Genomic DNA, 22,602 nt, shown 5'->3' with positions numbered 1-22,602 from the left:
AGGTTCAAGCGATTCTCCTGTCTCAGCCTCCCAAGTAGCTGGGATTACAGGCGCACGCCACCACGCCTGGCTAATTTTTGTATTTTTAGTAGAGACAGAGTTTCACCATGTTGGCCAGGCTGGTCTTGAACTCCTGACCTCAGGTGATCTCCCGCCTCGGCCTCCCAATGTGCTGGGATTACAGACGTGAGCCGCCGTGCCCAGCCTTTTTTTTTTTTTTTTTTTTTTTTTTTTTTTAAACAGAATATGTGTTAAGTATAGGATTTCCACTCAGGCCCTTTTCAAACCCATGTTTTAATTTTGCAGGTAGTCAGTATTTGTCAACACCCCTGTAAATAGGTGGCTGTCCTGGCTTGGTAGGGGAGGGACTAGCAGAGACCCACATCCTGGAGGACACAGTGTGGCTCACAGAAGCACATGGACACTCAGCAGACGGGCTGCAGAGGTCCCACCCCTGGCACAGTGAAGGTGGGTCTGGGGGCGGCACACCCACCGAAGCTGGGTACTTGGGGCAGCGTCCTGGGAGCCTGACGGGCAGCGTCCTTGGATGGCCACAGTGGGGGCTCCTGGGGCTCCTGAGTGGCAGAGCGACACAGTGGTCCTGGGGTGCAGGGAGCCACCGTGATACTGGCACCCGCCGACGTGGGAGGCGGGTCACAGTGTTGCTTGTCACCCATGGGATAGTGAGCTTGGAAGCTGGACCCTCATGCTCAGCAGGTGCTTGCAGCCCAGGAGCTGTGGTCCCAATAGAGGGGGATTCCACACATAGTAGAGTGAAGGCCACACCATTAGAGAACAGAGGGAGAGGAACAGGCATTGCTGACACTAGCCCCGCTCCTGTGACTTGGGCAAGCTTGCTTTCCACCAAGGAAAGATGTGCACATGGTCTGCATGGTTAGAATTGCCTAGACCAGGCCGGGCACGGTGGCTCACACCTGTAATCCCAGCACTTTGGGAGGCAAGGCAGGCGGATCATGAGGTCAGGAGATGGAGACCATCCTGGCTAACACGATGAAGCTCCGTCTCTACTAAAAAGATAAAAAATTAGCCGGGCGTGGTGGTGGGCGCCTGTAGTCCCAGCTACTCGGGAGGCTGAGACAGGAGAATGGCGTGAACCCGGGAGGCGGAGCTTGCAGTGAGCCGAGATCGCACCAGTGCACTCCAGCCTGGGGCGACAGGGCAAGACTCCGTCTCAAAAAATAAAATAAAGTAAAATAAAATTGCTTAGACCATGTTTGTATATTGTGCAGTAGGGTTAACAGTGATGAAAACTGTGAGTGTCTGATGACAAATCCAATAAGACCCAGTGCTCAGCTGTGCTTGGTCACGTGGCACTGAGGACTCCGAGCCTCCTGAAGTCCTCTCCTTTCTGACATTTCCTTGGGAGCATTTGGGCATGGGGCTTCATCCATTAATCTGTGTGTTTAGCATTTAATTTGCACTTGGTTTTTATTATTTTGTTTTTATGTTTGTTTGTTTTTGAGACAGGGTCTCACTCTGTGCCCAGGCTGGAGTAGAATGGTGCGATCTCAACTTTCTGCAGCCTCTGCCTGCCAGATTGAAGCGATCCTCCCACCTCAGCCTCCCAAATAGCTGGGACTACAGGTGTGCACCACCACACCTGGATAATTTTGTTGTTGTTGTTGTTTGTTTGTTTGTGGAGACAGGATTTCACCATCTTGCCCAGGCTAGCCTCCAACTCCTGAGCTCAAGCTGTCTGAGCCTCAACTGTCTGAGCCTCCCAGAGTGCTGGGATTACAGGCGTGGGCCACCGCGGCAGGCCTGTAGTTGTTTTCTAATGGAAAGACATTCCTTTATATTGAAAATGTTACACTTGTGTTGAAATCCTTTTATCATCTTTCATGTAGTCAGAACATTAGAAGCAGATAGGTAGAGAGTGGGGACTCCTTGTAGGCCATGCTTTTAGGACGGGCCGGATCTCCTAGTGCCTGTGCTCCCTGTTGTAACCCAGCCGGGAGGAGTGGCACCCGCAGGTGGCTTTCCTTCCTAACCAAGTGTCGCTGTAACCTCGTGTCTCATTAAAGTGCTGGGTTCCCACCAGTGCAGAAGAAACGGTGGTTGTGATCTTAGCTTGAGAGGAAATTGTGGGAAATCTGGGCCATGTCCTGCTACAGGACTCCTCCTGGACCCCCTCTGGCCCCTCCTTCAGAGTTTACCTGGCCCCTAGCACCACAGAAGCACACAGCAAACACACTCCTTCCTTCTGGGTCTTGGAATCCAGTGTGCTGTCTGTGGACGCACACCCCCCTCTAGGTCTGATGATGATCTTGGAGGTGTGGGCAGTCGCGTTTGTGTGTGCATTTTGTGCCTGCTCCCCAGTACCTGCTCCTAGCCAGGCACTCGGTCCGGCTCTGTTGATGTGACTCTTGCATCAACCCCTCAAGTCTTGAGTAGCCCACAAGGACAGTGGCTCTGAGCCCCAGAGGTATCCCAGACAAGTGGCCGGAGGCCTGGGTTCTGTGGATTACATGGCAGAAAACTGTGGCTGAAAACTGGATCAGCAAATTAACAGTTAAAGCTTTTCCAAACCAACTGGCAGGAGTAGTATCTAAGGTTTCCTGTGATGTTGGCCATCACTTCTTAATTTAGAAACTCTAATAAAAGACCTATCTCAGAGAGTCACAGGGCATCTTGAAGCATGTTGCATGGTCATGTTTGCGGCGGATGCCTTAGCACAGGCAGGGGTCTGGCCAGCCGGCTGCCGGCCTACGGAGATCCTGCCCTGCGTTTCTCCTAGCCCTTTAGAAGCACCGGCTGTAGGGGAAACTCACAGGTACTCTCTGGGTCAAACCATAAAACAAGCTTGTGAGAACCCACACTGGGGCCTCTCATGGTCACACACTGGGGCCTCTCGCGGTCAGTGATGCCTTGGTCCTTGTTGGTCCTTGCAGTTTGCAGGCCCTGGGCGCCCGTGTGCTATGTCCTGGGGGCTCAGCTGAGGTGCAGAGACAGACTTGTCATCTTACGTCAGCTTGTGTGTGTGACGGGGCTTTGCAAACCAAAGGTTCCCTGCCAACACAACATCACTCGCTGTTCTGCTACAGGGTCCTGAGGCAGCACACACAGGCTTTTATCGGAGTGGTGTAGCGTTCATAGTGAGAGCACCTGTCCTCACCCACTGCGCACTGCGCACTGCGTGCTGGGGGGAGCCCACTCACCTGGAGCCCAGGACGGCAGAGACCCCTGAATGCAGAGGCCTCGAGCTGCTCCCATGCTTCTGGGACTGTGGGACGCACGGATGCCCTGGTGTGGATTTGTTCCTGTGCTGGAAGGAACTGGAGCCCTCTGTGTGGCCCTGTTGCATTCCCTGCTTCGGGGTGCACTGGCCTCTTCTGGGAACGAGGGTGGTGTAAGGCTGTCACCCAGGTCCGGCCCCGCATCTCTGAGCCAGGACGACGGGGAAGGCACGCACTGAGCTCACTTCCTGTGCTTTCCACAGTGCCCCCACAGGCCGGACACGGGGCATCAGGTTGTGTCCTGGTTAGTTATTTGAGGAAGTGGTCAGCAATCAATTTTAGTCATTTTTTATTGTTCTTTGAGGTACAGCGTCTGTGCAGGAAATGGCACACATCTTAGGGTGCACGTATGATAGAGCTCATGTCACATGTGCCTGTGGGATCTCCCAGTGAAAGTACAGGACTCCTGGACTTCCCTCCACCCCACTTCTTGAGTGTCTGCCTGGCCCCTAGCACCATGGGGCCCTCATGCATGCAGAAGCCCACAGCAAACACGCTCGTGTCTGCTCTTTGAATCCAGTGTGCCGTCTGGATACCGGGGCCTATATGTCGGGTCCGCCTGGACTCATTTGCTCTTCTGCTCTGGACATTTGGGCTTTGTGCAGTTCCAGGGTGTTTTGCACAAGTGAGTGTGGGATGACGTGGTTGGCGGCCTGTGCTGCTCGTCCCTGGGGTGTGCCTGGGATGTTGCTCCTGGGCTGTGGCCCCTCATGGAGCGTGGCTGAGCCTGTGTTGGGCTCTGCTTTTTCTGGGTCAGGGTCTGGCCTACCCGCCTGGCTGCTTCGCCCGGCCCCACAGCATGCCGCATGCCGACTGCCCACATGGGTGGGGTGTTTTCTCGTCACTTTGCCAGCCTGGGGTTGGAAGTGGTGGGACATTCCCCCTTTGTGAGAGGAAGCAAAGCAGTGGAGGAAGAGAGGACTCCTCAGAGAATGGCAGGCTCAGAGGGGCAAGAAGAGGTGGACCTGGGCCGGGCGCGGTGGCTCACGCCTGTCATCCCAGCACTTTGGGAGGCTGAGGCGGGCAGATCACAAGGTCAGGAGATCGAGACCATCCTGGCTAACACGGTGAAACCCTGTCTCTACTAAAAATACAAAAAAAATTAGCCGGGTGTGGTGGCGGTGCCTGTACTCCCAGCTACTTGGGAGGCTGAGGCAGGAGAATGGCATGAACCCGGGAGGCGGAGCTTGCAGTGAGCGGAGATGGCGCCGCTCACTCCAGCCTGGGCGACAGAGCCAGACTCCGTCTCAAAAAAAAAAAAAAAAAAAAAAAAAAAAGAGGCGGCCCCTCTCAGAATCTGAGAGGAGGTTGTTTCCATTCAGTCTCGGGTTCCCTCACGTGTCACCAGCTTCAGAAACTTGGCTGTGTTGGCAGCGTGCTGAGTACACTCCCCGCCAGCAGGGATCGTGCAGGCCGTTGATGAGGCTGATGAGGCTGGGCCGGGCGTCAGACATTGTCCAGCGCCCACAGCTTGGAAACAGTGTTTCTTCTTTTCTCTTTTCTCTTTTCTTTTTCTTCTTTTCTTTTCTTTCTTTTTTTGTTTTTGTTTTTTTTGTTTGTTTGTTTGTTTTTTAAAGACAATGTCTCACTCTGTTGCCCAGGCTGCAAGCCTGGCCCTTTTTTTTTTTTTTTTTTTTAAAGAGACAGGGTTTCATCCAGGCTGGTCTTGAACTCCTGGGCTCAAGTGATCCGCCCACCTCACCCTCCCAAAGTGCTTGTTTTACAGGCGTGAGCCACTGCACCTGGCCTTATTTCTGTATTTTATAGATCGAGAAACTTATCTGACCACCAGTTGAGGGCTCTTAATGAGTTAGGCCAGCACTTGAATGTCCTGACTGCTTCTAGTGGTGAGAAAAGTGGTTTACCTCTCTGTTCACAACACACGCTCACACACTGGGAACATGCTCACAGAATAATACTGTCTCTTTCCATGATGGTGTGTGCAGTGCCCCTAATATCTTCTGTTCTGTGTTGTTTCCCTTCCACAAAATGGCTTTATTCGTAATTGCCAAAACTTGGAAGCAGCCAAGATGTCCTGTAGCGGGTGAATGGATCCGTCAGCCAAGGTCCATCCAGACAACGGAATATTACAAGGCCGTAGAAACAAATGAGTTGCCAGGCCTGACAAGACAGGCCTGAGTGAAAGCAGCCTGTCTCTAAGGACTACACGCTGTAGGGGTCCGACTCTGACATCCAGGAAAAGGCAGAACTGTGCAGACAGCACAAAGATCAGCAATGCCAGGGACTGGGGAGAGGGAGGGACGGAGGGATGTGGAGCAGCAGCACGAGGGACCTGGGGCAGTGAAACTGCTCTGTATGATACCACAACGGTGGGTCCACGTCAGGATACGTTCGTCCAACCATAGACTGCACAGCACCAGGTGGACCCTGAGGTCGTGTGGCCTGTGGGTGATGACGCTGTGTCCCGGGGGTCACGGTTGTAACAAACGGCCACTCTCGTGGGGATGCTGAGCCCCGGGGTGCAGGGGAACCCTCTGTACTTTATGCTCAATTTTGCTGTGAACCTAAAGCTGCTTTAAAAAATAAAATATTTTTTATTTTCAATGGCTGTATAACATGCTAAAATGATTCTGGAATTGACCTTAGGCATGACCCAAAAGTTGGGATGCAGTACTGCATCTTTGTGCTAGGGTTCCCAGAGCATTGTTGAGCTTGGGCACTGAATCCAGTGACCTCAGACCAGGGGCAGGTGCTTCTGCATGCCCCACAGGGGACCCTTGTTCCCTGGGGGTTCCCTGTCGCTCTGGGGGACCACATATCAAATCCCCTGGGTGCGCGGGATGGGAAAGTGGCTGAGAAGCCTGGGGCAGCCCCTCTGTTCTGTTGCAGCTCTTGTTTCTTGAGTTTGTGATTAGGCTGTCAACTGTGGACCCTTGCATTAAAAAGCAAAGCAGCCCTGAGGAGTAATAAACAAACATGAGCATAAAGGAAAGAAGTGGGTGTTTCTAAGTGAACTACTTTCTCTCTCAGTTGTACTGGGATAACCTCCTTAGAGGTGTGGAGGGTGAAACTAGGGAGATCAGGGCAGCAAGGCACTTTGCTCAAAGAGGGCAGTGCGGACCAGGCTCCAGGGAGACCCCCGCCTGGTCTCTCAGCGCCTCTCTCCTTGTGTTTGTCCTTTGCTTTTTTTCTGAAGCCATTACAGTGATGATAACCTGGATTTAGATAGTGCTTTACTGTTTACCAAGTACTTTTTCATTTAATCCCCACAAAATCCTTTAAGAGAATGTGTTCTTCTCATTTGGTAGAGGAAGTTGGTGAGAATCAGTCAGCGAATGAGGCTCAGTTTTCTTGCATTTGTCTTGGCCTGCAGGTGTCATTTCTCCCCCAAGCTGCTCGTCCCTCCCCAACTGCAGGTGCAGGTGGTGCCAATGTGGAAGGACGTGTGGAGCTGGAAGGCATCTCTGCCCTCCAGGACGTGGGGGGCTCAGTGTTTCCTTCTGAATAGGTGCAGCCCGCCGGAGATGTTTGGGCCATCCCAGGACTTCACGGAACTGAAGAGCACTTACCAGGTGTTTCTCATGAGTTGGGTTTTGAGTTTTTTGTCTGTTGCAGTGTTTATAGTCTGCTTGTAAAATGGTCCTTTATTATGAGGATTCTTTAAGACATTAGGAAGTCATTTCTTTGACACATTCTGCAGCTTCTGGCATTTTGTCTTTTAAGATTATTATCTTTTTTTATATGTATCTAGAGATGGGATCTTGCCGTGTTACCCAGTCTGGTCTCAAACTCCTGGGCTCAAATGATCCCTTCCACCTCAGCCTCCCAAAGTTCTGGGATTACAGGCATGAGTCACCGCACCCTACTGAGTTTTTAAATTTTTATGGGATGTGTTGTATGCCCATCTTAAGAGAGAGTGTGGTGAACACAGTGGTGATGACGGTTCCCAGCATGTGGGGCCCACGTGCAGGAGCCATCCCAGCCCGTTACCGGAACCAAACCCGAGACCACACCATCGCGTCCGCCGAAAACATTCAAAACCATCGCCATATCTTACACTAAGGCTAGACGTGGTGGCTTACGCCTATAGCCCCAATATTTTGGGAGGCTGAGGCAGCAGGATCCCTTGAACCCAGAGTTTGATTGTTTTATTACGCTCCAGCCTGGGAGATGGAGGCGACCCTGTATCTGAATATATACCTATAAAAATCTCTGTCTCGCTGAATCGGTGGGTGCCTTGAACCTCCTCAGCGGCACCACACACCCAGCAGTATCAAAAGGCTGTGTCCTAAATGTGCCATTTGCAGCAGTTCTTTGTTTGAACTGGTTTCCAAACAGGGTCTACACACTAAGATTCTTTGATGTCTTTTAAGTCTTTAATCTGTAAATTCTCCCTTTGTCCTTTTTTCTGGGATTTTTCGCTGTTTGTCAGATATCGGGGTCTTTGTCCCATAGAGTTGTTCTGTCCATGAAGTATGTGATGTGAATTGTGCATCTAATTTTAAATTTTCTATTAGCCTCATTATAGAGTAAAAAGAAACAAATGAAGTCAATATTAAGAATGTATTTCATCAGGCTGGGCACAGTGGCTCACACCTGTAATCCCAGCACTTTGGGAGGCCAAGGCGGGCGGATCACAAGGTCAGGAGTTCGAGACCAGCCTGGCCAACATGGCGAAACCCCGTCTCTACTAAAAATACAAAAATTAACCAGGCGTGGTGACACGCGCCTATAATCCCAGCTGCTCTGGAGGCTGAGACAGGAGAATCGCTTGAACCCGGGAGGCAGACATTGCAGTGAGTGGCACCATTGCACTCCAGCCTGGGCGACAGAGTGAGACTCCGTCTCAAAAAAAAAAAAGGAAGGTTTTTTTGCTTATAATATTTTTCAAAATTTTAATTTTTGTCCTTAGGGCATATGGCACTAACTAGAACTGTACAGTCAAATTACCAGGTTTTAATCAGAAGCCACTGGTGGAACAGTTTAAAGAATGTCCACAGAATCTTTGGTCTTCCTCCCTTCAGAAGTGGAGCGCCATTCCCTGCTCTTGAGTGTGGGCTGGACATTGTAACTCACCCAGGAGGAACAGGATGAGGTGGAAGTGAAGCCGTGGAACTTCTGATACGAGAGGTGCCGCGGCTTCCTCTGTGCCACCCCATCAGTCACTGTACTGCGGAAGCCCGCTGCCGTGTCACGAGGACCCTCACGCAGCCCCATGGACATGTCCACACATCTGCAGCCGTGTCTGTGCACCAAGGCCTTTGGACCTTCTGCCAGAGCCAGCAGCAGCCCTCCCGGTGTGTGGTGTGCGCGCAGCGGCCTGGGAAGCAGCCCCTCTGTCTCCACTAGCACCTGACTCCCATCCGGAGCCGGGTCCCCCAGCCTTCCGCCCACCCCGAAGCTGTGGTGTCAGGAATGCGTCTGCTGTGGTGTTGGCTACATGTCATTGTTGACGAATGCTTTCTGTGTCCTGCCCCTGACCGGAAACGCGGCTCAGTGTATTGCTTCCGCTTCCTTTTTGAAGTTTTAGAGATTGCTTTTTGTATTTTTGTATTGAATGCTTTAAATCCTTAAAATGTTTAATGTCAGTGAAATATATTTAAATCATTTTAAACATTATTAAAATGTTTATATTTAATGTGAATACTTAAGCTTTTATGTTTTTACATTTTATTTTATTTTATTATTTTATTTTTGAGACAAGGTCTCACTCTTGTCTGTCACCCAGACTGGAGTGCAGTGGTGTGATCTCGGCTTACTGCAGCCTCTGCCTCCCAGTGCCTCAGCTTCCTGAGTAGCTGGGATTACAGGCACGCAGCACCAAGCCCGGCTAATTTTTTGTATTTTTAGTAGAGATGGGATTTCACCATGTTGGCCAGGCTGGTTTCGAACTCCTGACCTCAAGTGATCTGCCTGCCTCAGCCTCCCAGACTGCTGGGATTCACTGCACCCAGCCTCATTTTATATTTAGGGTTTAAAATGATGTAAAATGCATGATTCCAAAGCCAAATACACAAAACAAGGTTCATGAAGGAAATGAAAGGGAGATTTTACCTCCTGCCTCATGCTGTTTTCTACTTTATTCTTTCTGAAGGGAGCTTTCACCTCCTGCTTCATGCTGTTTTTACTTTATTCCTTCTGTCTTTCTATGGGAATTAAATTTCTTTTCTGTTACTAGTTAATTTTTTAACAGCTTTATTGAATTACAATTGACATATTATAAACTTCACCCATTTTAAATGTACAGTTCAGCGGGTTTTGGGAAATGTGTACTGGTGGGGAAACACCACCACATAAAAGTATAGAGTATTTCCATCACCCATGGGAGTTTCCTTATACCCCTTCTTTGTGTTTTTCCCCGCCTTTTTTCCTTTTTTCTGTGAAATCGTTATAGACTCACAGGAAGTTGCGAAAATAGCAGCATGGCCTTGTGCCCTTCCCCACCTTCCCCCAGTGGCTGGGAACATGACCCTGGAAGACAGGGTGGCTGCCCTGCACACTTGATTCAGATCCTCCTGTCTTGTCCTGGATGCCGGGTCCTAGAGCCTCCTTGACAGCCACGGCAGACATGAGCCCTCCTCATGGAGTCCTCACCGGTTTTCCCTGGTTCCTGGAGGAAGCCGTGGGAGTGGAGTCCACAGGCAGTGACCTGCGCGATGGGCTTTGTGTACTCAGTCAGCAGGGGCCTGTGCTCCTGGGTGTATCCATAGCCCTCGCTTTTACTGCTGAGGGGATGCCGTGATGTGAACGAAACCCAGTTTGGAGGACACCGTTGAAGGGTTTTCCCTATTGGCTGTTGTCAATAAAAGTTCTGTGAACATTGTCAGCAGGTCTTCGTGTGCACATGAGGTTCCGTTTTCTCAGATAAATGTCCTGGGGTGCAGTTGTTGAGGGGGTAGCAAGCGCACACTTAGGTTCGTAAGGCTGCCTTGCTGTTCTCCAGAGCAGCAGCACCACTTCCCCTTCCCACAGCAAGCGAGAGCGTTCCAGCGTTTCTGCATCCTCTCCGGCATCCTCGAGTAGTTTGTATTTTAGCCGTTCGGACAGGTGTGCAGTAATATCTCACTGCGGTTCTAAGGTGCATTTCCTAACAGCTTAGGATGTCAAGTGTCTTCGAGGCTTGTCTTCCTCTGAATGTCTGTGTCTTTTCTCTTATTTTCTAATTCATGTTTGTTGTTTGGTATTTATTTCTTCCGCATACAAGCCTAGTATCTGACTTGTGATTTGCAGATATTTTCCCCTGTCTGCAGTTGGTCTTTTCACTTTTTAAACTCGATCTTTCGAAGAGCAAAAGTGTTTAATTTTGTCGAGGTAGTTTATCAGTTTTTTTCTTTTATGGATTGTGCTTTTGGTGCCATGTCTAACAACCCTTGGCCCTGGGTCCTAAAGATTTTCTCCTGTTTTTCCCTAAAATCTGTATAGGTTTTTCTAGTTTTGTTCCATTTGAACCTAAGCATTTTGTTTTTATTTGGAGCACCCGTAAATGGTGCTGTGTCTTTATTTCTTGTTTTCATATGATTATTGCTAGCATGCAGAAATAGAATGGTACTGTCTTTATTTCTTGTTTTCATATGATCGTTGCTAGCATGCAGAAATAGGATGGTACTGCATGTCTTTATTTCTTGTTTTCATGATTATTGCAGAAATAGGATGGGTGTTTGTGTGTTGATCTTGATTCTATGTCCTTGCTGAACTCTATTAAATAAAGTTTCTTGGAATTTTTGATAGATTCCTTGTGATTTTCGACATGGACACTTACGCCGTCTTCAGAGAGAGGAACAGTTTTATTCCATTGATTCCTTTCCACCCTGTATGTTATTCCGTCTGCAGCCCTCAGCACGTCGCTCTTGATCATGTCCGCCTTGAGCTCTTGGTAGATGGCCTTTATCGTGTTGGATGTTTCTCCACACTCCTGTTTGCTAGGAATTTTTATCTTGAGTTTTTAATTTTATCAAGTGATTTTCTGCACCAGTTGTGATGATGTGATGTTTCTTCTTTAGCTTGCTGGCATGGTGGGTGACATTGATTGCTGGTCGAGCTAGCCTTACGTATTTTACTGTTAACAGAAGCGTAGGTATTCCTCTGCGTTTCCAAGTAGACTTCTTGCTGCACCCGCCTTTCTCTGCGTCTCCGCCTGGCCATGTGTCTGCGGAACCTCGTTCGTCCTGTGAACCCCACGGGCAGATGTGCCCGGATGCCACCAGCAGCCCCTGGCGAGTGGCATTGTGTTCAGCCCCTTTCTTAGGAGATGCTGCAGGGCACTGCTCTGGGCCAAGCACCTTTTCATGCCCTGGTTGTGTTTTTTTTGGTTTGGGGTTTGGGTTTTTTTCACACAGGGTCTCGCTCTGTCACCCAGGTTGGAGTGCAGTGGTGCGATCTCAGCTCACTGCAGCCTCGACCTCCTGGGCACAAAGGGTCTTCCCACCTCAGGCTCCCAAGGAGCTGGGATTACAGGTGTGTGCCACCTCGACTGGCTAATTTTTTAATATTTTTGTAAAGATGAGGTTTCCCTACATTGCCCGAGTCTCAAACTCGTGGGCCCAAATGACCCCCCTGCCTTGGCCTCCTGAGTAGCTGGGACCGCAGGGATGAGCCACCGTGCCTGGCCCTTTTGGTGTAATTTGGGAGCTGGTTGCTGGGTGGGGTGCACCTCGTGCTGCAGGGCTGGCAGGGGGGTGGCTGCGTCCCCTTCTGCTGGCCGTCCTCCTCTGCGTTCCCAGCAGTGGTGCGTGACACCCCTGACCTTTCTAACCTTCCTCTTCCCTGCGTGTTTCTCTCTGCTGGTCACTTCCGTGTGTTTATTTCCACACTCGCAAGCCTGGGAGGATATCTGCTGAGTCACCTTCCATCTGCCGTCCCTGCCTTATGGCCATGATTCTTTTTAGCTGTGCAATTGTACCTTTAACACACACACCTACATTTCTTTGTCTTCATCACGTTTAGTTTGTATCTTGGTGCCTTCTGTGTAAAAGGAGCATTTTCCTTGCTCCTCTTCCTTTCCGTCTTCACAGAGCTGTGTGTGTCTCCTTGGTAGGCTCCAGGCTCCCTGTTGCACTCTGCAGTGGGTGCCCTGCAGCGTGTGTCAGGCATGACTAGGCCTGCCCGACGTGGCAGGAAGCCTCAAGCTGCCCCCTCATCATGCTCGTGCCCCTGAGGGTCCCAGTAGGGCCTAGCAGGGCGACGGGGCCCTCCTTCCTCTAGGAGGCCAGGACCCCTGAGAACAGGTCCTGCAGCAAAAGGTCAGTGACACCTCTGAGGCCTTGCAAGGACATAGTGTGGCCTTTATGTCTGTCACCTTCTGAAACACTGCTTCAGCTGAAATGCAGCACAACACCCAAACGTCCGCACAGGAAAAATGTACAACTCAGCAGACGACAAAGCAAATGCCTCTGCAGCCTTCACTTAGAACCCCTGTTTCACCCTCACTTCCAGTTCCATCCACCAAGCAGCCATTTTCCATGCTTCGATGATGTCTTGTCTACTAAGTATGCATCCCTAAGTACTGTAGTTGCTGTGCAGAAATTTATGTAAATGTATCATGTATTTTGTCCCCAACATTATTTGTGTGTGTGTGTGTGTGTGTGTGTGAGAGAGAGAGAGAGAGAGAGAGAGAGAGAGAGAGGAGAGGGATGGGGAGAGGGGAGATGGATAGGGGAGAGGGGAGAGGATCTGGCTGCGATGCCCAGGCTAGAGTATAGTGGCGTGATCTTGGCTCACTGCAGCCTCGACCTCCTGGGCTCAAGTGATCCTCCTGCCTCAGCCTTCCTGGTAGCTGAGACTGCCAGCGAGCACCACAGCACCCAGCTAATTTTTAAATTTTTCATGGAGACAGGGTTCTTCAACATTATTTGTGAGATTGACTTACGTTGTGATGTTTTCGCTTCCTCTGCTGTGTAGTGTTCCATCCTCGCATCGTAGTGACACGCTGCAAACCCCACTGCTGTGAAGCATTTTGCACGTGTCTCTCGTGTGTGTGCGCCTGCCTTTCTTTTGGACGTGTCCAGAATGGCATTGCTGGGCTATAGGGCACACTTGTGTTCATTGTGAGTAGAGATTTCCAGATGCGTGAGTTGGCCCTGATGAGAATGGACTAGTTTGCTTTGCTCCACCTCTTCACCAGTACTTGAGTGTATGAGTCAGGGTTCTCTAGAGGGACAGCACTAATAGGATAGATGTAGACATGGAGGGGAGTTTATTGGGAGTATTGACTCACCGATCACGAGGTGAAGTCCCACAATAGGCCGTCTGCAAGCTGAGGAGCCTGGAAGCTGGTCCAAGTCCCAAAACCTCAAAAGTAGGGAAGCAACAGCCACAGCCTTCAGTCTGTGGCTGAAGGCCCGAGAGCCCCTGGGAAACCACTGGTGTAGGCCCCAGAGCCCAAAAGCTGAAGCACCTGGAGTCTGATGTTTGAGGGCAGGAAGTATCCAGCATGGGAGAAAGATGGAGGCTGGAAGACTCAGCCAATCCGGTCCCTCCATGTTCCTCTGCCTGCTTTACTCTAGCCGTGCTGGCAGCTGATGAGATGGTGCCCACCCAGATTGGGGGGGTCTGCCTCTCCCCGTCCACTGACTCAAATGTGAATCTCCTTTGGCAGCTGCCTCAAGACGCTCCCAGGAACAGTACTTCACATCCTTTAGTCCAGTCAAGTTGACACTCGGTAGTAACCCTCACACTTATGTTGGTTTTAGTTTGCGTTTTCTTGATGACTTAACAAAGCTGAGAACTTTGCGCCCACTTGCCGCCCTCCTGGCCTTTTCTCTCTTCTGTGAGGCACCATGTCGCCCCACCTCCTGTGTCCGCGCTCCTGTCGGGCGGTCCGTGTTTCTGGAGCAAGGGGCCTCTGTTATGTTCCACAGCCTAGTGACCAAGCATGTGTGTGAGGGGCCAAAGCAGAGGCCAGAGATGCTGAACGCCCTCTCGGTGCTTCTGCCCACCCTGTGATAACAGAAAATGTAAGTGGAAAACGGGGCTGCAGTAGAGAGCCTGTGTGCCTTGGAGCACAGAGGGTGGGGAGCACTTTGGGAGGCCGAGGTGGGCAGATCATGAGGTCAAGAGACGGAGACCATCCTGGCCAACATGGTGAAACCCATCTCTACCAAAAATATAAAAATTAGCCGGGCACCCTGGGGATTTGATTTGAACCTGTGAATTTTGGGGTTTGGGGGGAGCTGACACAAACATTCAGACCATAGCAAAGAGATTCTTCCCCTTGGTTTGTGGTACCCGCCTGGCCTTGGCCAGTGTGGCTTATGGGGTGAGAGGGAGGACACCCATGTTAGGAGCCCTTTCCCCAAAGTGATAGCTGGAACCCCACAGTTGATGTGGCCCTGAGGAGGAGAAGCAGGAGGAGGAGGAGAGAGAGTTGGTGTGGCCCTGAGGAGGAGAAGCAGGAGGAGGAGGAGAGAGAGTTGGTGTGGCCCTGAGGAGGAAGGAGAGGGTTGGACTCTCGGGGAGGGCTCTTCAGAACGTGCAGGGGTGTGTGGAGGCTGGACAGAGACAGAGACGCTGATGTAGACTCTGTCAGGCGGTGCCTGGGAGGGCCTCTGTCCCTTGGCTCGGCCCCTGCCCACAGTTCTGCCCCTGCCCTGGGCTCTGCCCCCTCCCCCCCCCACCGTCCTCGGCTCTGCCCCCCCGCCCTCGGCTCTGACCCCTGCCCTCGGCTCTGACCCCTGCCCTCGGCTCTGCCCCCCTGCCCTCAGCTCTGCCCCCCTGCCCTCGGCTCAGCCCCTGCCCTCAGCTGCTCTCCCCTTGCCCACTGAGATGGTGAGAGGTGAGAGGCCAGTGGTGCTTCTCTTCCACACCCGGGGTGGCCACAGTGCTGTGGGTCATGGGGTATGTCACTCAAGGGCTTTGCACACAGTAGGCCTGCAAGGTATGCAGCTCTTTTTCCTTTTCTCATTTTGTTCTTTTCTCTGCTCAGTCGGTTGGCGTCTTCTCTCCCTCTGAGGTGTGCACAGGGCACCGCTCCTGATGCAGCCCCTGGAGAACGCGCTCCTCCCTTTCCATAGAGTGCCTGACAGCCCGCAGGGCTCAGCTGGAAAAGGCAGGGGTTGCTGTAAAGCATCCTTCAGACACTAGCCTGGGAATCATGGCGAAAGCCAGCTGCACAGAAAATACAAAAATTAACCAGGCATGGTGCCACGGGCCTGTACTCCCAGCTACTTGGGAGGCTCAAGTGGGAGGATAGCTTGTGCCCAGGAGGAGGAGGCTGCAGTGCGCTGTGATCACACTGTTGTACACCAGCCTGGGCAACACAGCCAGACCTTGTCTCAAACAAACAAACAAAAGAACTCTTCAGATAAAGATAAGGTATCTGGAGCATGGCCCTGTGCTGCAGGCAGGCCAGGCCTGATCACCATGCGGGGTTGTGCCCAGGGCCAAGGTGGGAGCCAGCCCCTGGTGCCACATAGGACTGCTGCTTCCAGCTATTCCTCACTCCCCTTTTCCCACCCTCCCCAGTATCCCCCTCAAGGCAAACAGGCCTTTGGTGTTTGATCCTCTCAATCAGGAGTGTGTTCCTGTCTTTGGAATTGGAGCTGGGATTGAAGGTTCTTGGAGAGCTTCCTTTGAAGGGCTTCCCTCCCCTTTTTCACCTGGCTGCTGACTTCCCTGTCTTCCTCCTCCTGGGCCTCCGAGGCCACGTGCCTGCGTGAGGGGAGGGGCTGAATCACATCCCTTCTCAGGGGCTTTGGGCACTATTTGATATGTAAACGTTTGGTCATTACACAAGCTAGTGGTTGGTGGAGTTGTTCACTTACATAAGGAGAGGAGCATTTGCCCAGGACGTACGTAAGCCCTGTTCTATCAATATACTGTGGAAGACAAATCTGAATCTGAAGTGTTCTCTTTCTCTCTGGGAGTCTTTGGAGGGTAATGTCACATCTGTTCAGGGAGAGAGACTTACCCAGGTGGAAGGGGGCTCGGTGTTTTAATGCAAATTACAGCGAACCCTTGAACAACACAGGGGTTGAGGGCGCCAGCCTCCCGTGCAGTTGAAAACTTGTGTATAACTTTTAACTTTCCCCAAACTCAACTCACAGCCTTCTGTTGGCCAGAGCCTTCCTGACCACATAAAGCCGGTCACGCACATTTTGTATGTTACGTGTGTTCTACTTACAGTTAGGGTAAAGCAAGCTAGAGACGCGGAAAGACTAAGATCACGAGGAGAAAATAGACTTAAGCCTCGCGCAGCAGCAGCAGGTCTCCACGAATGGCTTTCGTCATCGTTTTCACATTGAGGAGGCTGAAGAGGAAGAGTAGAGATGGGTCTTGCGGTCTCAGGAGAGGCAGGGGTGGAAGAAAATCTGGTGTAAGTGAACCCACGCAGCGCAGACACAGAGCCCAATTGTACAAGGGCAGCTCTACTCACATTCCATCCCTTTATTGAAGGGGAAGTGCAGACCCAAAGAAGTCTTTTTTTTTCTGTGAGTTTTCAGAATGAATTGTGTCATTACAAGTTTTTTCTGGTGCAGTCCTTCTCAGATGTTAGTGTGCAGAACAGAACATGATTAAAGTGCAGGTTTGGGTTCAGAAGGCCCGAGAGGACCTGTGAATCTCCATGGTCCACGGACTCCCTGGTGATGCCAAGGCCTCTGGCAAGGAGTGCTTCTGGGCAGCAGCTCCACAGCTCCCCGCTCCCCACCCCGCCCCACAGCCTCCTCCCCGCAGCTCCTGCGCCACACCCGGCCCTGCAGGAGTCCTGCCCGCTGCACAGGTGTCTCAGGGTTGTCCTGTCCCAGCTCCAATCTTAGAAGCCTGGGAGAGGCAGCTCCGGATTCCCCACCAGTGCCTGCTCTTCACTTGTCAGCTGAAGAGACCAGATAGGCTGAAATTCCTGGGGTTTTGCTAAACTGACCTTGCAGTAGTCAGTGTAACCCCTTCTGTGTCAGGCTTGGTCCTGGTGCAGCCCCTTCTCTGTCAGGCTTGGTCCCGGAGGAAGGCTCTTTGGTGCTCGCTGCGTCTCCTGTGGAGTGGAGGGAATGGCAGTCGGGCTCCTGTGGGTGCGGACGGGGAGGGCACGGTGCCTGGATGGTTTAGGCGAAGACTCTGTGCTTGCTGGCGCGTGGTGGGTGCTGGGAAACCTGCCCTGTGCTTCCCCTGGGCCGGTCTTGACAGCATCTCTTACCCTTGAGTGCTCTCGAAGCCACCTTCAGGGAGGAGCAGGGCATCGTTGTTCCTGTCATGTCTGTGGAAGGATTGTCTTTTGAGCCCCACTGCAGGGGAGGCGGAGCCCCTCTGGGCCGCAGGGCCTCCCGCAGCTAGGAGAGGACAGGGCAAGGACGGCTGTGCCCAGCATCGCTGGCCCTGGGTCCCAGAGCTGGCCGCAGACACTGTCCACTCCGCTGGGCTGAGTTGTGTCTTTATTTTGGCACAGACGCGGGGCTGCCGGGTAATCGGCAAGTTCCCTGAGCCCACAGCGTTGGTGCTGCGGCTTCTGCCTCAGGGAGCGTGCCGGTGGCTCGTGTGGGGGACTCCTGCCACCCTGGACTCTCGGTGACCCTGGCAGTCCACGAAGCCGGGACTGTTGCTGTCAAGAGGTGAAGTAACAAGGAATGCGTGGCCTGGGGCTGGTCAGGGCCGGGTGCTGGCCGGCCCCTTCAGCAGCAGCTCTGCATTTCCCTTCCTGCGAGGGAGCGGGCCAGCAGGCCGGCCCCCCATGCTGCTCGCCACAGGGCGTGAGTCAGCCCCAGTGCCCCAAGGCGTGTTTCAGTCTCCTGCTGACTCAAGGGTCATGAGTTTAAAATAGACTTTGCCTGATAACTTGGAAATGAGGGAGATTTAGGCTGCACTTAAAATGAGTCTAGGCAGGGACAGCCAAGTCACCTTCTAGGGAAGAATCTCTCCCGGGAGTGAGACCTGGTGGCTCCTGCTGTGTGGTCAGCTGTGCGGCATCGTGATGAAAAGGCACAGGGGCCAGGCCCGGGCAGCAGTGGAACTGTCTAAAGAGGGGACTCTCAGCTTCTTGGACTGCTTTATGTGACAGCTCTGTCAGGGAGGCCCGGGGGCGTCGCCACAGCCCCCACCCTCGGACAACGCCCAGGAGTTAGCAGAGCCTGTTGTCCTGACTCCTGAGTGCCGTGCAGCCCCTGGGAGAAGTCACTGGCACGGCTGAGTACGGTGCCTCGGCCCTCGACTGGCTCTGCCATTTCTTGGCAAGGGGCAAGGCTGACCAGCCCTGAGCCTGGTGGAGGGAACACAGGGCAGTGTGGGGGCCAGAGGTGCCAGAGGCATCACCAGGGCAACTTCTGGGAGGACTGGGATGGCCAGTTTTGGAAGAGAACAAAAGCACCTGGAGCCTCTGTCTTCATCTGGTCTCTCATTGAAAAAGACTCTAGAGTGGGCCGCGGGCTGCACGCCTGGTGCCTGCAGACGGGTCCTGGGAGGTGTAGGATGGGCTAGATGGCAGCTACATCCAAACCAGCTTCATCTACATCCACCCAGATGCTTCAGCAGCACATCTCAGCTGTCACCATGTCGATGACTGTGATGAGGGTGGTGGTTCATGGAGGGCGGGGGCTGGGGTTTCAGGGCCTCAAGCACATCGTTGCCATCGGTAACATGTAGCCAAGGCCAGGCGGGCATGAGGGTCCTGGAAGGGCAGCAACCTGGATGGTCTTAGCTGTCGTCATGCAGGTGGCTGGAGAAACCGCCAGAAAACACAGCGTCCACCTGGGACAACACTCCTGAGCCCCTGGAGTGTTCACGGTGTTGCAGGCCATGAAAAGTATTCTGCCTGGTGGGTGCTACCCGCTTCCTCTACCTCCTGAGTGGACTCGCAGATCCCTAGTCCATCGGGGAAGGTGCCTGGGCATAGCACCAAGCTAGGGACATAGAGAGAATTGGGTGTTTCAGGAGTGAAGTGATAAGCCCCCGCAGTGTGGGGCCCAGATGCCGTCCGTTCCTGACCACACCGGAGCTGTTGAGTGTGTCCATGGGCCACAGACTCACATTTGGGATCGGGACAGTGGACTGTACCATGGTGAAGGCCCCATTTTTCCATCCTGAGCACAGGCAGTCTGGATTTTTTAAAACGTTACTTCCTGATAACTCTTAAACTTCTAAACATTACCACGGAGCTTCTAGACAGCCGTACGTTTGAACAGCCTTCCCTGAGTCAGGTGCTGAGATGCCAGTTCTCCAGGCTGAGACATTCCAGTTTTGTGGTGGGAAACTGGAAGAGAATGTAAAATTCATAGGTTCAGGTAGAGGGAGAAAAAATCTCTGGCCTCAGCCATCAGGGATGATGGATGGAAACACCTGCTCACCTGCACTGCGGGTGGAGGCGACAGGCAGTGAATATGTTGACCCTACCTGTCCCTCTCTCCAGAATAACTTTAGATGTGTTCTTGTGCCAGTTAAATACCAAGACAGCACTTTGTGGGATTTTATCATTTATTTTGGAAAGACAAAGCAGGTCGTGAGATGGTGTTGGAGGAGAAGCATCTTGTGGTCTCGCCCAAGCCTGCATCCAGGGGCAGGTGGCACACGGCCTAACCTTTAGCTGACAGGGTGGAGGTGGGAGAGGCTCGGAGTGGAGCTGCGGCTCACAGATGGGTCTGCACATCGTGTTTCAAAAGCCACACTTTGTGCATGAGTGAGATGGGTAAATATAGGGGGAGCGAGTTGCAGAAGCCGCTTCTCCCAGCATGGTCACGCACAGAGGTGCTGATGTGGCGAAGAGAGCGGAGACGCGTACCCAGTTCAGTTTGTATGAGATGTTTTCTAACTGACGATGTGGCGAGGACATGACGGGAGGACAGTGGCTTTGGGCATGGGGGCGTAGGTGTGTCCCCCATTCCTCTTGTGAGTGCACCTGGGAGGCCTGACTGTGATGGTGAACAAACCTGGAAGGCCTGCAGGCAGGAAGGAGGCCCGTGCTCTAAGAGGGTCCGTGCCAGGTGTGGCGTGGTGAAGTTGGTGCCGCCACAGAAGAGACCAAGATGAGGCTGGGAAGGAGGAAGTGCGCTGGCACTGCGTGTCCTAGAGGGGCTGCCTCAACCACGGGGGCTGGGAGTCGGAAGCAGGGACTCGGGGAAGGCTTCCCCCAACTGCCTGTTGGGTTTTCTGCAGGAAGAGTGTGACGGGGCAGAGCAAGTAGTTTGGGAGTGGCTACTTCGGAAAGTTCTTGCAGGCTTTGTGCTGTAGGCGTGCTTTCCAGTTTCCTTTACCTGGCTCCGCGCTGGGCTTTCTAGTTTCCTTTACCTGGCTCCGCGCTGGGCTTTCTAGTTTCCTTTACCTGGCTCCGCGCTGGGCTTTCTAGTTTCCTTTACCTGGCTCCGCGCTGGGCTTTCTAGTTCGCTTTACCTGGCTCCGTGCTGGTTTCAGGGTTTCAGGCAGGGCTTGGCCTGGGCGTGGAGTTGGGTGAGAATGTGATTGGGTTGCGTGGGAGCCCTTGACTGTCTACGAATTTGCCAGCCCTGAGAGGGGCAGTCTCTCCCTGGCCAGAAACTTCCTTAAGATGCCAGAATTTCCTAAAATAAAACATGATTAATAAATACAAATAAAACATGATTTATACAGTATGTGTCCTCAGATTTCCTGGGAAACCCAGGAGCTAGAGCCTGAGGCCCAGGGGGGCGTCTGCTTCCATGGGCGAGGAGTTGGGACCTCGGAGCTGCCGGGACTCCCTCAGAGACACCCCTGGTCCACCAAGTTAGGAACTGGGTGTGCAAAAAGCATAGGCCTGGTGGGGACAGGAGCTCCTTCCCAGGTGGTGAGTGAACTGTGAGGCTGAGGCTGTGGACGTGACCTGCCAGACCTGAGGGCTGGGGTACTGCTCTGCGTGTCGTGACCTTGCCTGTGCTGCGGGGAAGCGACTGCCTTGTGGCGCCTGACCATTTTGGGTGCATTCTGTACCAGGCAGGACCCAGGATCCAGGTGCTGCTGACTGCCACCCAGAACACAGCCACACCCTAGACCATGTGTCCCTTTCTGCCACCACGAAGTGCTTGACCCTTCTCTGTTCTCTTTCCTGCTCAAAGCTGCCATTCCTGTTGCTGGTGACCCCTTCATGGGATGCACATCCTGAGGAGTCCCTTCCTGGGCCTGGGCCTGGCCCCAGCCCTGATCAGAACAGCTGCCTACCTTGACCAGTCACTGAGTCTGTGAGAGTGGATGAGTTGGTGCTGCCTCTGCATTCAGTGACTTGTGTGTTTTCTCTTTTGAAGCAGACGGTTGATGATGAAGGGCCAGCCGTGTAAATGAAGATCGGGTGAGGAGCAGGACGATGCCCAAGGGCGGGTGCCCTAAAGCACCACAGCAGGAAGAGCTTCCCCTCAGCAGCGACATGGTGGAGAAGCAGACTGGGAAAAAGGTAATGCTGCCCGCCACCCCTGTCCCCCCCCCACCCCTGTGCCCCCCACCCCTGTGCGCTCACCCACCCACATGGGGATGAGGCGGGAACGGGGTCCTGTTCTCCGCCCTCCGGCCCTTTCTTTGCGCCTCTGTCTGCAGGCAGCGCCTCAATGTGGCTGCACGTTCTACCCCCAGAAATCCAGGATTTCTGTCCTGGCTTCCGTTAGGCCTGTCAGGTATTCAGGTGTCCTGACTGCAAGCACTGCTGGGGCATGTTACTTCCAACTGTGGTTTATTCCAAACGTGAACAGGAAAGTGGGATGTAAATCTAAACCCCTGCATTTTATTCGTGTGCGGTTAATGCTGATTCCTGGGGTGCAGACTTCCTGCCTTCCAGTGGGGGGGTGATGCAGTTTCCTGGGGTACAAGCTTCCTGTCCTGCAGTGTTGGCAGGTGCTGCTGGGTTCTGAGGTGTTGGGAAGTGCAGACTTCCTGTCCTGCAGTGTGGGGGAAGACGCCGAGTTCTGGGGTGTGCCTAGCGAATGTGAACTTGGACAGATCCGGGTTCAAGTTCAGGCTTTGCCATGTGTTATCTTTGTGACCGTCAACAAGTCAGGTGTCTCCTGAGTCAGCTTCCTGTCTCTGCACAGGAGTGTCTGGTGGAGTGAATGGTGAGGCAGGGCCGTGCTGTGCGGGATGCGTGTCAACTCCTGCCATCCTGCCGCTGTCGTCCTTTGATCCTCGTGCCTCCTTGCTCCTCCTGACTGCTTGGCCTGTGCGGCAGGCTGTTCATCTGTAACCTGACTGACCCTCAGTGGTCCCTGGTGGGCAGGGTCTCCTCACCGTGTTCCTGGTTGCCGGTTGCTCTGGGCCACCTTCTGGTCCCCAGGTCACTACCTGTGAGGCCCCTCGCTGCTTCCTGTGCTGCTGTGCTGCGGCTTCTCTGCTCACATTGTGGGTTTGGTGTGAGCTCAGCAGGGATTCCACATGGGAACATAACCAGCAAGACCGCCTTCCTCTCAGCAACAACATGGTGGCGATTCAGTTCACTTCTTTTTGGTGAATTGTGAAGCATGTTGTGAACCCCGAC

General features: G+C 52.9%; 1 protein-coding gene across 1 annotated transcript in view; it reads left to right on the top strand.

The window, feature by feature from the left end:
- Nucleotides 1-22,602, top strand: part of ANKRD11 (ankyrin repeat domain containing 11) — a 154,144-nt gene that overhangs the window by 84,691 nt on the left and 46,851 nt on the right. Inside the window, 1 exon segment of the mRNA XM_038008124.2 lies at nt 21,386-21,531. Within this exon segment, the coding sequence (XP_037864052.2) occupies nt 21,445-21,531 (87 nt within the window). The 5' untranslated portion in view covers nt 21,386-21,444.

The sequence above is a fragment of the Chlorocebus sabaeus genome, chromosome 5 (assembly GCF_047675955.1).
Source record: "Chlorocebus sabaeus isolate Y175 chromosome 5, mChlSab1.0.hap1, whole genome shotgun sequence".
Classification (NCBI taxonomy): Eukaryota; Metazoa; Chordata; class Mammalia; order Primates; family Cercopithecidae; genus Chlorocebus; species Chlorocebus sabaeus.
This window is presented reverse-complemented; position numbering and strand designations above follow the sequence as displayed.